The sequence below is a fragment of the Pyrus communis genome, chromosome 2 (genome assembly GCF_041283825.1).
Source record: "Pyrus communis isolate YQ-2024b chromosome 2, ASM4128382v1, whole genome shotgun sequence".
In the NCBI taxonomy this organism is placed as follows: Eukaryota; Viridiplantae; Streptophyta; class Magnoliopsida; order Rosales; family Rosaceae; genus Pyrus; species Pyrus communis.
In genome coordinates, this window is record NC_142566.1 from 974,883 (window position 1) to 990,433 (window position 15,551).

The window sequence follows — 15,551 nt, forward strand, 5'->3', positions numbered from 1 at the left end:
TTACTTGAACTAAACATAACTTTTTCATTACAAATTTGGTTCGGGTCTAACTCGTGCTCATGCGTTCATAAAAACGAGTACTATTTAATTACGATAATAGGAAAAATAATTTAAAAGCTGAACAACAACGTACACATCGGATTCTACTTTGCCAACAAGGGCATAATCGTCAATTTATATACTCGAGAAGGAAATTACATGGAAAATTAGGGACAGATCGTTACACTTTCAATCCAATAATAATATTATGGAAAAAAATTGGGAAAATTTGAAATATGTCCAATTTTATAGACTACCTTTTGAAATAGGTCTAATTTTTAGTGACTTTTGATTTTTGAAATATATCCAATTTTTAGTTACTTTGGACCTATTTCAAAAAACCCCAAAAAAATTTGCTTACGACATTGTATTATTAGGTTGAAAAACCATAATAACGGTAAACTCATTTCACGTAAGTCATTCTTCTTTTAAAGGCCTATCCTATTGTTTTTGTTTTGTTGTAAAGTGTCTTTTTGGAAGTAAGAAACAATGAAACATAGTTTTTTCTAAAGAAAACAATGAACAAACAAACTAGTGGCCATTTTTATTCCTAACGTTGGAATGACGTCTAAGTTCGAACACCCCTTTCTCCTCCCATAAAAAGAGAAAAAAAGAGAGAGAAAAAGGGTAACAACCAAATGAAGGAGGTTAATAATTGTAACCTAGTTCGCATGCGCTGCATAAATTAATAAGTGAATGTATACACACCAAAATTCAGTGAGGCCTTAATGGTAACAACCTATAGCCGTTACATTTAATTCAGTGAGGTTTGGTGGCAAGTCACGGTTATCCACTAATTCTGAGTTCGGAGAGGTTATGAAAAATTTCATCTTGTTTGTAATCACAGTCAAGTAGACTCATTAGCTCGGAGTATCAAGTTATCGAATCTGAGACCTCCCACATTTTTTGGTTTATTAAAGAATCGCAATCATCGTCCTTACCATTGGACCACTTGTTGTGGATGCTAAGTTACATTTAATTCACACGTGTATATTGGGAGAGTTGTTTCAATTTCCTTCATGGAACCTGGAAGGCTCAGTTATCTTCTCCATGAATCCGTTATGTACAGTTAGGTGTTAACAGTTAATGTTCTATTCAAAAGCAACAAATGCTCTTCAAACAATTAACCTACTGCCATGCTTGTGGAAAACGATACACGTAGGCCATAAATTCTTTAACCTTCCCTTTCGTAGCTAAGCAAATGTGGTTTAGGCCATCTAACATGGTTTGCAGGACCGTCTTCTTGCACTTGAGTTTTTTAAATTAGAAGTGTATGACATAAATCGCCTTATACAGAGAAGAAGGTATCAAAAACATAGGGCAACAAAAACATGTAAACATGTTTGTATAATGTACATGTGTGTATTTTCTCTTTAAAATAAAAGTCACCAGGAAATGACTGAAAATTAAAACTTGAGTATTACTGAGGAGAGGTACCTTGTATCACTTACTATAAGAGTGGGTTCAGTTCTATTCGATTCGATTTTTTATCGAAACTAAAAACCAAACTGAAATTACTGTTCGATTCGGCTTGGATTTGGTTCATTTTAAGATTGTAATCTTCAAAGCCTAACAGATAAAGTCATATTTCACCCTATAATTTATACAACTTTTTTTTCTTTTGATAAAACCTCGGCGGTACGAGGGAAATTTTATTGATGATGAAAAATAATGTACACCTAGTCAGGGGGAACATAAACCTTACCCCTCATACAATAAAAATAAAAAAAGAAGAGAAAAATTACATGAAAAAGAAGGGAGGACTTAAACCTTACCCTTCTTGAAATGAAACAAAGAAGATATATACAAGGAAAAGAGCAAAGTTAAAAGGTAAAAGAAGTGCAGGCTGCAACCATTTGATACACATACACCACCACGCTGTTGTGCGAGCGTAAACAATTGTAGAGATGAAGCATAAAGTTTCAACGAGGAACGAATCTTGAGCCACCGACATAGAAAGGGCGCTTCGGTTAACTGAATGAATGGTTCTGGTTTGAGATGTTGTGCTAGGATAGCACCAAACCACGCGGAACCAAATCAAGCTAACCCACAGGAAATTTTATCAAATGAAAATGCAAGAACAAAATATAAAAGACACAAAGATTTTAACGAGGTTCCTCCACAGTCAGTGTAACTGGAGTACGTCCTCGGAGCAGTAGGAGCTCACCCAATAATCCACTATCAACCAAATGGGAGTTTACAAAGTGTTGGCAATCTCACAACCCAAAAACCCAATACACCCAATAACTCTCACACACCAAAGAAACAAATAGAGAAAGAAATATAATGAATAATTTCTTCTCTATACATATAGCTCAAAGCTATTACAACAACAACTACTTTGGTGGATGATTACTAACCAAAGAGAGGAGCTCTTTTCAAATGGGGAATGCGGCACCCCTTCTTCTCTGCTTCTGCAATCAGAAAATACTCTCTGCAAAAAAGAACTCTTTCTTCTCTCTTTCTTTTTGCCAAAACCGAAACACACAGCTCTCTTTCTTCTCTCCCTCTTTTTTCACAACCGAACACAATGAGCTCTCTCATATTTCTTTTTCAAAAGGCACGGATGTTGGAAGAGAACAAAAATGCTTTTCAAAAGCAACCAAACTTTTCCCTTTTTTCCTCCCCAAAACAAGGAAAGGTGTTTCCACCTTCTTTTGTTTAATCTAAAGTATGGCCACTTGGCCACTTATTCAACATGAGAGACAAACATAGTTTGGCTATTAATTTGGATTTATTGAAATGTAAAATGGAAATCAGAAGAAGTTAGAAAAGGTACCAGAACACCAGCTGACTCCAGTCTGTCATCGAGTCATTAAATGTAAATATTTGGGATGTGGGCAATCTTAGACCAGTCCTCACCTCTTTCTTTCTCGCATCTTTGCCTTAATACGCTGGAGCAGTTGTAAATCCGCAGTGTCTCTAAAGAGGTGAGGCGACACATCCCTTCTGGCAGTGATGCTAAATTACGGCAATATCCAATGACTAGTTCGGAAAGGGATGTGAGGTTACCTATTCCTTCCGGCAACTTTATCAAACGATCACATGCAGAAATACGGAGGGTACGAAGGCTCCTTAGGGATTTCCACTGCAAGAAACTCTCATCCTCCTTCCACAGATCCAGCTCATTGCAGTTCGCTATCTCTAGACAATCAAGTGTGGTGAGATGTTGGACGCTCGGAGACGGGGACAAAGGTATACACTCAGTCTACGACATCGGGACAAACTCAATTTCTTGAGAGAAGTGAGATTGCGCAGCCATCTCTCTGGAACACATTCTATATCCTCAATGTCTGTAATTTCCAAACTTATTAATTTGGAAAGAGGAGAAGAGGAGGAAGCGGAGACATGCGGGCCAGATGCTCCAGAGACTAAAGGAGAGAAAATAGAGAAGAGGGAACAACATGTACAAGCAGATGATGTTGTTTCTGCTGGTGCCAAAATGTCTTCATCACCGATCATCATCGTCTCTTCTAATGGCTTCAAGCTGGTATTACTCAAGGACAGCTCGTCTTCAAGATGTGGATAGAGTGGCATGGAAGTTAGGTTAGGACAATCCCAGACATATAATAGAGAAAGACAGGGAAATGAAAGCGATGACTGCTGTATATGCTGATGCTCATACTCTGTCGTTGGGGAGCCAATTAGAGCACTCTGCTTCCACCATCCCTTGAGATTAGGACAATTCCATAGGTAAATTTTCTTTAAGGAGGGGAAGAATGGAATTCGCGACGCTGACGATGAAGCATCTGAAATGTACTCCAAAGCATTAAGACTATCAAGTCTAAGAACCTTAAGACGAGGTAAATGATCAAACGACGGGAGATACTGACATGTTTTGCATTCCTCTAAAGTGAGATTAACAATATTTGTGAGAGAAGAAAGCCAACCTGCAAACTTCACACCGTCAAAAAAATACACCGATAACTCTTTCAAATTTGAATGAGGTTGCAGTGCTTCCAATAATATTTCACCATTTTCAGCCTCATTGACATCACCTGTAATATTTACTTTCCACCTCAAAGACAACGAAGTAAGACTCTGTTTTTCCTTCATATTTGCAGAGATTGCTTCTGACACCATATCTTTCCCGTTCCACAAATTTTCAATGCTCATACTTCCCGTCAAGTTGTTAAGCCTGTTCAACACGCCAAGCCCAGCACCGCCCCCTGTAATGCAACTGTCTTCACTCAAAACAAATCTATCCAATGTCCGAAGACAAGTCAATTCTCTCAATCCATCCGGCATATGATTCAATCTGATACACCCATTTACCATGAGATGCCTTAAATTGAACCATTTATTAATGTCTCTTGGTAGTTCCACAAGCATATCACAATATGACAGATTTAGGGTTTGCAGATTCTAAAGTCTAACTATCCACTTTGGGAGCCTCTCAATGGGATTTCTTCTAAGATCGAGATATCTTAAATGTCTCAATTTACGTACGGAATTTGGTAATGCTCTGATACCCAATGCATGCAGACTCAACATGCGCAATGACTTGAAATTTGAAGCAATTGCATTGCAAAATGACTTAATAGACCCATCATCATGAAAAAAGAGCCGATATTCATCAACATATAAAAATGTCCTCAACTTATGTGCCCTTAGCAAAGATGTAGGAATTTTTTCAATTAACCACATACCAATTGAATAATCAAAAGACACATGACGAAGTTTTTCAGAAAAATTATCCTCCTTTTCAACTACTATGGTGATTTCCATCCCAGACACTGATTTTGCAAGGTCGTGCATGAGGTCGTGCATTTTACAACTACTTATCATACCAAACTCATCATATGTTACCTCTTGGAAAAAAGATCTCCATGCCAATTCCAAAAAATATTCATAACCAACATCTTCCAAACTCTTGCTTTGATCTAAAGACTTAACAAACCCTTGTGCCACCCAGAGGTTAACCAATGTCTTTATATCAATCTCATAATCTTTGGGGAACAAGCTACAATATGCAAAACAATGTTTCAAATGTGATGGGAGGATATCATAGCTTAGCTTAAGTGTTGGTAAGATATCAATTGCTTCCTGATTTACTTTTGAAAGGTCGTTATTCTTGAAAGCCAACCATTCATTTTCCTGATTCTTAGAGTAGAGCATTCGCCCTGTCGTCCTTATAGCAAGTGGGATGCCCTTACATTTTCCAACAATCTCTTCCCCAATTTCCTTAATACTTGGATTTTCTGACTCTTGTTCTGTTTTGAAGGCCATTTGCTTAAATAAAGACCAAGATTCTTTTTTTTCCAAGCCCCCCAGGATATATTGTTTATTTGTGTCTGAGATATTTGCAACAACTTTACTACGAGTAGTTATCAATATTCTACTACCTCTTGCACCACCCATCAACAAGCTTTTCAAACTAAGCCATTTTTCCCTATTTTCATTCCATACATCATCTAACACAAGGAGGTATCTCTTTCCATCTATTAGTTTTCGGAGGTCATTTTGCAATTGATCCAACTCAAGGTTTCCCTGTGTCCTACTAGTTGCGGACTCAATGATTTTTTTAACAAGCACAGTCAACTCAAATTTATCAGAGACGCATATCCATATTTTCAACTCAAAATGCTTTTTGACTGTCTCGTCGTTGAAAACAAGTTGGGCTAGTGCAGTTTTTCCCAAACCTCCAATCCCAACTAAGGAAATGATTGACACATTCTCTTCAGGAATAGGATCTAACAGAAGTCCTACAATTTCCCTTTTCTCTTTATCCCTCCCTATGATTTCTTCCTTACGGACAAAAGAGTGAGTTTCCCTCTCTCTAGTTAGAACTCGTGCCTCTTGGAGACGCTCATCTAAGTGAAACCCTCTGTCGGTCTCAATCACATTAAGTGTCTCCCTAATTTCTTTAATCTTATGACCGATCTTTAGCCGAAAAACAAGTTGGTTTGAGCTTGAGAAAAAGAGGCGTACCTGCTTTGAAATTTTATTTCCAATTACCATTTGCCTCCACCGAGCTTCAGTGTAGAATTCATCTAGCAAGTCATCAACATCATAAACTGCATCTTCTAGGCTTTTCAGCCACTCTGTGACTTCATGATTTGCCTTCTTTTCTTCTGCATCAAGAAGAACATTTTTGATTTTGGTAACTGTCTTCTCAAGCTTTTTGAGCTCATCTTTGACACCGTAAAGCAATCCGAACTCTTCACGAGCAAGTTTCTGCAAGCTTCCAATGATTCCTTCGGCAATGTTGAATAGGACCCCTTCCGCCATCGTCTTGATTGAGGATAAGATTAAAGCAAAGCTGAAAGTATAGAGTTGATTGTAGGAAGTAAGAATTTGGTGATCTAAGATGGATCCTCGCTGCTAATATTTATATAGCGTTGCACCCATATCTCTACTAACTAATACTTAAGCAAAGTATATGATTCTAACTTGTTAATGATGCGATTCTTAGATGAACAAGATTGAAAATCAAAAGGTAAATAAACAAAACAAGAAAGCTTTATTCTTAACTTGCTTCGTTTGTTAGCTTGATCCCAATGCTACAACCATTCTCCCCACCTTAGAACCTTGGTTGATAACTTGGCATCGAATGTGAAAATTAAGTAATCGTAGACTGAGAATTCATTGATCCCGAGCAAAGCAAGGTATGCCTCTATAACTCGAATAGATACATATCTTTTTTTTTTTAATTTTTAAATTTTATTTATACAAGCAATGTTATATTTTGAACTAATCTAAACATGTAGTGAGTGAGTTTAAACCTCGGGTGCATGGGGGGGGGGATTATAGTCAATGTGGCTACGACAGTGTCTTGAGAATGATTCAAACTTAAAACATATGAAAAAGGATCATAAAATGTGTATCCAACTAAAAAAGAATGAGATTTCTTTTGTGCATGCACACATTACAAGATGTTTCCCGTAACTGCTGAAGTAAAGAATAAACCACAACAAAAGCTAAACTCTCTGCTTCAATTCATTGCTTCGATGAAAAATTTGTTTGGACCATAAAAAAAAAAAAAATGGCCAGCTATGAGGCCAAGTCTATTTTTGTTTACCCAAAATCGCCCGATTCCAGACTACCAACTTCGAGGCCCAATCTAATATCTTATCCAAGGGCTCGGACAGGGTTTTAAATTAGTAAGTTTTGATTAGTACGCTGTAATGTATGCCACGTGCATAGTCGGTGTGAAAATATTAAAAAATTGATCCGGCTTGTCGTTAGATTGCCATGTTACTTACTCCATAATACAAACCCATCAGGGGCCGGATAATTTGACCTCAGCCCATCTCCTATATCTCATGCAATGCAATGATCCAAATATAATAGCAACCCTGCCAATTAATTATATGGCCTCATATGTATATACATATATATAAAAGCGCTCAATCGCTAACTAGTTAGTAATTTAATACGGTACTATCCACATCTTTTTAGATTGACATTGTATCACATGCAAGCGCTCCTATAAGAGTTTTGTTTAAAAAAGCGGTCAAGTGCCTGTCACACTAGCATCAAGTGATCTAACAACAGATGTAGCATTGCTATCTTTGAGCCTTTGTACAATAAGTTAACATACATGATGAGTAACTTGTAGCAATGCTCCCTTAACTTTAACTCAATTAGAGCAATGGTCCCTAACTAAAAATCCATTACCATTGGTCTCTCAACTCATCAAAACATGCAAATATGGTCCCTTAACTAAAAATTCATTACCATTGCTACAATTTACTCCATACATGATTTAGCTTGTGTTGGTTGTTTCTTGCCACTAGAAATGTGTATTGGGCCAGAAATGGTTTGGACCTAACCACGCATATGGGCTCATACTTAGTCCAGCCCACTAGGTTATGAGTTTGCAGGTCCAGTTTCTCTTTTTGGATAACATTTTATATCTTTTTTTCACATTTTTTTTTGTCATAAAGCGAAGAAAAAAAATTAAAAAAAAAAATTGAAGTTGACTATTTTTTTTTTTAACAAACAATATGCTCTGCACTAAGGGGGATGAGGTACCTCACAATGGACTAGCAATAATATGGTTCAAATTCGCTTTTGGCGAGAACCCAACATGACCTCTCACTTACAAGCGAAGAATTGAGTAGTTTTGTATTGTAGAAATATGACTCCTTGTAATTATGTCTGAAAAATATTACAATATATATAGGGTTATATTAATCTATACTGACGTAGGAATCCTATACTAATTACAATTGGAAATTACATTCCTATAATACATGCTACAATCACAGAGAAGATTTCAGATTAATCAATCAATGATAATCTAACATTCCCCGCCCCACCCTGTCGCCGCTCAAGGAGCGGATGGGACAAGTTTGGAAAAAAAAAGTCCATGACGAGGCTAATGAAGGGCTTTAGTGAGAAGATCGGCTGGTTATCAGTAGAGGGAATATAACCAACACCATGACTACCAATAGCCACTTTTTCACGAACACAGTAATCGAGTTCAATGTGACGCCTGCTTGAATGATGAACCAAATTAGCAGCAAAATATGTAGCACTCAAATTATCACAATGCAATAAAATATGAGTACTCAATCAAACCCTAAGCTCACCAAGAAGAAAGCAAACCCAAGTGGTCTCAACATATGCATGAGCAAGGGAGTGATATTCAAACTTAGCACAGGAGCAGGAAACAGAATGCCGGATTACAATAAACACTATCAAACTTCATAAGTAAATCATGAACATATTTACGTTGGTGAACTTGTAGGCTAGTGGAGTCATGAGTAACCTGTAAGCCCCAAAAAGTAATTGAAAGAACCTAAATCCTTAATGTCAAACTGTTTAACAATGAGATCAATAAACTATCTAATAAGATCAAGGTAGCTACCAGTGACAACAATATCATCCACATAAAGAAGCACAAATATGTTGTGAGTTAGGCACCGACATATAAAAAGAGAGGATTCAGTAGTACTTTGAGTAAATCCAAGAGTTAAGAGGAAAGAACATAATCGGTTAAACCAAGCACAAGGAGCCTGCTTGAGATGATAGAGAGATTTATGAAGTCGATAAACATAGTGGGGGCGTGCAGGGTCAACAAAGCTAGGGGATGAGCCATGTAAACATCTTCCTGAAGAAACTCATAAGAAATGCATTTTTGACATCTAAGTAACGTAAACGTCAATCCCAAAAACAACGAAACTGAGAACAGTGCGAATAGTGGTAGGTTTAATGACAAGGCTAATAACCTTGGCATAGTCAACATTTGGCCGTTGACGAAAGTCCTTCGTCACATGACGAGCTTAATACCTTTCAATAGAGCCATCTAAAAGTCTCGGCATAATCAATGTTTGGCCGCTGACGAAAATCCTTCGCCACATGACGAGCTTGATACCTTTCAACAGAGCCATCTACATTACGCTTGATACGAAAAACCCATTTGCAACCAACGATATTCAGACGTGGATGAGAAGGCACAAGAGACCATGTTTGATTACACAAGAGAGCATTAATTTCCTCCGTCATGGCTAGACAACAATGTGGATGTTTAGATGCCTGTGAAAAACATGTAGGTTCGTCAGTTTCAAGAGAAGGTAAAAAAGCATGCAAAAAAGGATACCACACAATACCATCATTTTGGTTTTTGGTTTGAATAATCCTGTCACGAAGCTGCGTGACCATAGGATGGGTGGATGTTATAGACGAGGGAACTGTTGGAGGATGGGGCACAGGCCCAGAAGTTGCTAGTGAAGGAATGGGCACGGGCCCAATGATGGTTGGTGAAAAAGTAGCTGCGTGACCATAGGATGGGTGGATGTTATAGACGAGGGAACTGTTGGAGGATGGGGCACAGGCCCAGAAGTTGCTAGTGAAGGAATGGGCACGGGCCCAATGATGGTTGGTGAAAAAGTAGGCGCGGGCTCAATGACATACATTAAGAAAAGAGGGTTACGCTACTACGTTTCGACATTAAGAGCTCCTCTATTATTGTAACTCTAAAAATCTAGTTGTGCACATAATTTTTTCATTTTAATTAGAAACAATGAAGTGCACAATTGAATTTTTAAAATACGAGTGACAATTTTCTTTTATTTTTTACTTTATTGATTTATTTACTTTTAGTACTACTTGCATTTTCCATATAAATTATAACATTAAGAACAAAAAGATGGGGAAAAAAAAAGTAGCTGTGTGAATTTTTTGGGACCTACTGCTACATCACAGCATTATGGATTATACTGGAAGGACTGGTGGATCGCTGAATTTGCCTTGATGACCTAATGGACCTATCAATGGTTCAATATTAGTTATTGTTTGTTAGGACTTAATGGTAACAACCTATAGCCGTTACATTTAATTCAGTGAGTTTTGGTGGCAAGCCACGGTTATCCACCAATTTTGAATCTGAAGAGGTAATGAAAATTTTCAACTTATCCATAATCACAGTCAAGTAGACTCATTAGCTCTAAGTATTTATTTATCAAATATGAGACCTCCCATATTTTTTTGTTTATTAGAGAACCACAATCCTTGTCCTTACTACTGGACCACTTGTTGTGGTTGCTAAGTTACATTTAATTCACACGTGTATATCGGGAGAGGTGTTTGAATTTCCTTCCTGGAACCTGGAAGGCTCAGTTATCTTCCCCTTGAATCTGTTATGCACAGTTAGGTGTTGACGGTTAATGTTCTATTCAAAAGAAACATATGCTCTTCAAACAATTAACCTACTGTATGCTTGTGGAAAACGATGCACGTACGCCATAAATTCTTTAACCTTCCCTTTTGTAGCTAAGCACGTGGTTTAGGCCATTTAACATTGTTTGTACGACCGTCTTCTTGCATTTGAGTTTTTTAAATTGTTTGTGCGACCGTCTTCGAGTTTTTAAAATTAGAATACTGTATAACATAAATCACCTTGTACAGAGAGAAGGTATTAGAAACATAGGGCAACAAAAACATGTAAACACGTTTGCTTAATGTACATGTGTGCACTCTTTAAAATAAAAGTCACCAGGAAATAACTGAAAATTAAAACTTGAGTATTACTAAGGAGAGGTTTCTTGTATCACTTAGTATCAAAGTGGGTTCAGTTCTATTCGGTTTTATTTTTTACCGGAACTAAAAACCAAACTAAAATAACTGTTCGATTCGGCTCGGATTTTTTCAATTTTTTTGTTCATTTCAGTTTATTTTCAATTTGGTCTATTCGGTTTGGCTTGGATTTGGTTCATTTTAAGATTGTAATCTTTAAAGCATAACAGATAAAGTCATATTTCACCCTATAATTTATACAACTTTTTTTTCTTTTGATAAAACCTCGGCGGTACGAGGGAAATTTTATTGATAATGAAAAATAATGTACACCTAGTCAGGGGGAGACATAAACCTTACCCCTCATACAATAAAAATAAAAAAAGAAGAGAAAAATTACATGAAAAAGAAGGGAGGACATAAACCTTACCCCTCTTGAAATGAAACAAAGAAGATATATACAAGGAAAAGAGCAAAGTTAAAAGGTAAAAGAAGTGCAGGCTGCAACCATTTGATACACATACACCACCACGCTGTTGTGCGAGCGTAAACAATTGTAGAGATGAAGCATAAAGTTTCAACGAGGAACGAATCTTGAGCCACCGACATAGAAAGGGCGCTTCGGTTAACTGAATGAATGGTTCTGGTTTGACAGACAAACATAGTTTGGATATTAATTTGGATTTATTGAAATGTAAAATGGAAATCAGAAGAAGTTAGAAAAGATACCAGAACATTAGCTGACTCCCGTCTGTCACCAGATGTCAGAGAAGTTAATATTTGGGATGTGAGCAATCTTAGACCAGTCCTCACCTCTTTCTTTCTCGCATCTTTGCCTTAATACGCTGGAGCAGTTGTAAATCCGCAGTGTCTCTAAAGAGGTGAGGCGACACATCCCTTCTGGCAGTGATGCTAAATTACGGCAATGTCCAATGACTAGTTCGGAAAGGGATATGAGGTTACCTATTCCTTGCGGCAACTTTATCAAACGATCACATTCAGAAATACGGAGGGTACGAAGGCTCCTTAGGGATTTCCACTGCAAGAAACTCTCATCATCCTTCCACAAATCCAGCTCGTTGCAGCAATTTATCTCTAGACAATCAAGTGTGGTGAGATGTTGGATGCTCGGAGACGGGGACAAAGGTATACACCTCAGTCTACGACATCGGTACAAACTCAAATTCTTGAGAGAAGTGAGATTGCACAGCCATCTCTCTGGAACACATTCTATATCCTCAATGTCTATAATTTCCAAACTTATTAATTTGGAAAGAGGAGAAGAGGAGGAAGGGGAGACATGCGGGCCAGATGCTCCAGAGACTAAAGGAGAGAAAATAGAGAAGAGGGAACAACATGTACAAGCAGATGATGTTGTTTCTGCTGGTGCCAAAATGTCTTCATCACCGATCATCATCGTCTCTTCTAATGGCTTCAAGCTGGTATTAACCAAGGACAGCTCGTCTTCAAGATGTGGATAGAGTGGCATGGAAGTTAGGTTAGGACAATCCCGGACATGTAATAGAGAAAGACAGGGAAATGAAAGCGATGACTGCTGTATATGTTGATGCTCATACTCTGTCGTTGAGGAGCCAATTAGAGCACTCTGCTTCCACCATCCCTTTAGATTAGGACAACTCCATAGGTAAATTTCCTTTAAGGAGGGGAAGAATGGAATTCGCGACGCTGACGATGAAGCATCTGAAATGTTCTCCAAAGCATTAAGCCCATCAAGTCTAAGAACCTTAAGACGAGGTAAATGATCAAACGACGGGAGATACTGACATGTTTTGCATTCCTTCAAACTGAGATTAACAATATTTGTGAGAGAAGAAAGCCAACCTGCAAACTTCACACCGTCAAAAAAATACACCGATAACTCTTTCAAATTTGAATGAGGTTGCAGTGCTTCCAATAACATTTCACCATTTTCAGCCTCATTGACATCACTTGTAATATTTTCCTTCCACCCCAAAGACAACGAAGTAAGACTCTGTTTTTCCTTCATATTTGCAGAGATTGCTTCTGACACCATATTTTTCCCATTCCACAAATTTTCAATGCTCATACTTCCCATCAAGTTGTTAAGCCTGTTCAACACGCCAAGCCCAGCACCGCCCCCTGTAATGCAACTGTCTTCACTCAAAACAAATCTATCCAATGTCCGAAGACAAGTCAATTCTCTCAATCCATCCGGCATATGATTCAATCTGATACACCCATCTACCATGAGATGCCTTAAATTGAACAATTTATTAATGTCTCTTGGCAGTTCCACAAGCATATCACAATATGACAGATTTAGGGTTTGCAGATTCTGAAGTCTAACTATCCACTTTGGGAGCCTCTCAATGGGATTTCTTCTAAGATCGAGATATCTTAAATGTCTCAATTTACGTATGGAATTTGGTAATGCTCTGATACCCAATGCATACAGAATCAATATGCGCAATGACTTGAAATTTGAAGCAATTGCATTGCAAAATGACTTAATAGACCCATCATCATGAAAAAAGAGCCAATATTCGTCAACATATACAAATGTCCTCAACTTATGTGCCCTTAGCAAAGATGTAGGAATTTTTTCAATTAACAACTGACCAATTGAATAATCAAAAGACACATGACGAAGTTTTTCAGAAAAATTATCCTCCTTTTCAACTACTATGGTGATTTCCATCCCAGACACTGATTTTGCAAGGTCATGCATGAGGTCGTGCATTTTACAACTACTTATCATACCAAACACATCATATGTTACCTCTTGGAAAAAAGATCTCCATGCCAATTCCAAAAAATATTCATAACCAACATCTTCCAAACTCTTGCTTTGACCTAAAGACTTAACAAACCCTTGTGCCACCCAGAGGTTAACCAATGTCTTTATATCAATCTCATAATCTTTGGGGAACAAGCTACAATATGCAAAACAATGTTTCAAATGTGATGGGAGGATATCATAGCTTAGCTTAAGTGTTGGTAAAATATCAATTGCTTCCTGATTTACTTTTGAAAGGTCGTTATTCTTGAAAGCCAACCATTCATTTTCCTGATTCTTAGAGTAGAGCATTCGCCCTGTCGTCCTTATAGCAAGTGGGATGCCCTTACATTTTCCAACAATCTCTTCCCCAATTTCCTTAATACTTGGATTTTCTGACTCTTGTTCTGTTTTGAAGGCCATTTGCTTAAATAAAGACCAAGATTCTTTTTTTTCCAAGCCCCCCAGGATATATTGTTTATTTGTGTCTGAGATATTTGCAACAACTTTACTACGAGTAGTTATCAATATTCTACTACCTCTTGCACCACCCATCAACAAGCTTTTCAAACTAAGCCATTTTTCCCTATTTTCATTCCATACATCATCTAACACAAGGAGGTATTTCTTTCCATCTATTAGTTTTCGGAGGTCATTTTGCAATTGATCCAACTCAAGGTTTCCCTGTGTCGTACTAGTTACGGACTCAATGATTTTTTTAACAAGCACATTCAACTCAAATTTATCAGAGACGCATATCCATATTTTCAACTCAAAATGTTTTTTGACTGTCTCGTCGTTGAAAACAAGTTGGGCTAGTGCAGTTTTTCCCAAACCTCCAATCCCAACTAAGGAAATGATTGACACATTCTCTTCAGGAATAGGATGTAACAGAAGTCCTACAATTTCCCTTTTCTCTTTATCCCTCCCTATGATTTCTTCCTTACGGACAAAAGAGTGAGTTTCCCTCTCTCTAGTTAGAACTCGTGCCTCTTGGAGACGCTCATCTAAGTGAAACCCTCTGTCGGTCTCAATCACATTAAGTGTCTCCCTAATTTCTTTTATCTTATGACCGATCTTTAGCCGAAAAACAATTTGGTTTGAGCTTGAGAAAAAGAGGCGTACCTGCTTTGAAATTTTATTTCCAATTACCATTTGCCTCCACCGAGCTTCAGTGTAGAATTCATCTAGCAAGTCATCAACATCGTAAACTGCATCTTCTAGGCTTTTCAGCCACTCTGTGACTTCATGGTTTGCCTTCTTTTCTTCTGCATCAAGAAGAACATTTTTGATTTTGGTAACTGTCTTCTCAAGCTTTTTGAGCTCATCTTTGACACCGTAAAGCAATCCGAACTCTTCACGAGCAAGTTTCTGCAAGCTTCCAATGATTCCTTCGGCAATGTTGAATAGGACCCCTTCCGCCATCGTCTTGATTGAGGATAAGATTAAAGCAAAGCTGAAAGTATAGAGTTGATTGTAGGAAGTAAGAATTTGGTGATCTAAGATGGATCCTCGCTGCTAATATTTATATAGCGTTGCATCCATATCTCTACTAACTAATACTTAAGCAAAGTATATGATTCTAACTTGTTAATGATGCGATTCTTAGATGAACAAGATTGAAAATCAAAAGGTAAATAAACAAAACAAGAAAGCTTTATTCTTAACTTGCTTCGTTTGTTAGCTTGATCCCAATGCTACAACCATTCTCCCCACCTTAGAACCTTGGTTGATAACTTGGCATCGAATGTGAAAATTAAGTAATCGTAGACTGAGAATTCATTGATCCCGA

At 37.7% G+C, this 15,551-nt stretch overlaps 1 protein-coding gene and 1 pseudogene across 1 annotated transcript; both read right to left on the reverse strand.

Moving 5' to 3' along the window:
* Positions 1–1,664: 1,664 nt before the first annotated feature.
* LOC137746565 (putative disease resistance protein RGA3) lies at positions 1,665–6,315 on the reverse strand (annotated as a pseudogene).
* Positions 6,316–11,397: 5,082 nt separating this feature from the next.
* LOC137748097 (disease resistance protein RGA2-like) lies at positions 11,398–15,228 on the reverse strand. Its single transcript, XM_068488186.2, has 2 exons — positions 11,731–15,228; positions 11,398–11,644 (listed from the first exon to the last, which is right to left on the reverse strand). Exon 1 carries the CDS (start codon positions 15,182–15,184, stop codon positions 11,756–11,758), a length of 3,429 nt encoding a protein of 1,142 aa, XP_068344287.1. The 5' UTR covers positions 15,185–15,228; the 3' UTR covers positions 11,398–11,644; positions 11,731–11,755.
* Positions 15,229–15,551: the final 323 nt, after the last annotated feature.

Coding starts and splice junctions, on each gene's coding strand:
- LOC137748097 (XM_068488186.2), bottom strand. CDS start 15,184: ATGGCGGAAGGGGTCCTATTCAACATTGCCGAAGGAATCATTGGAAGC.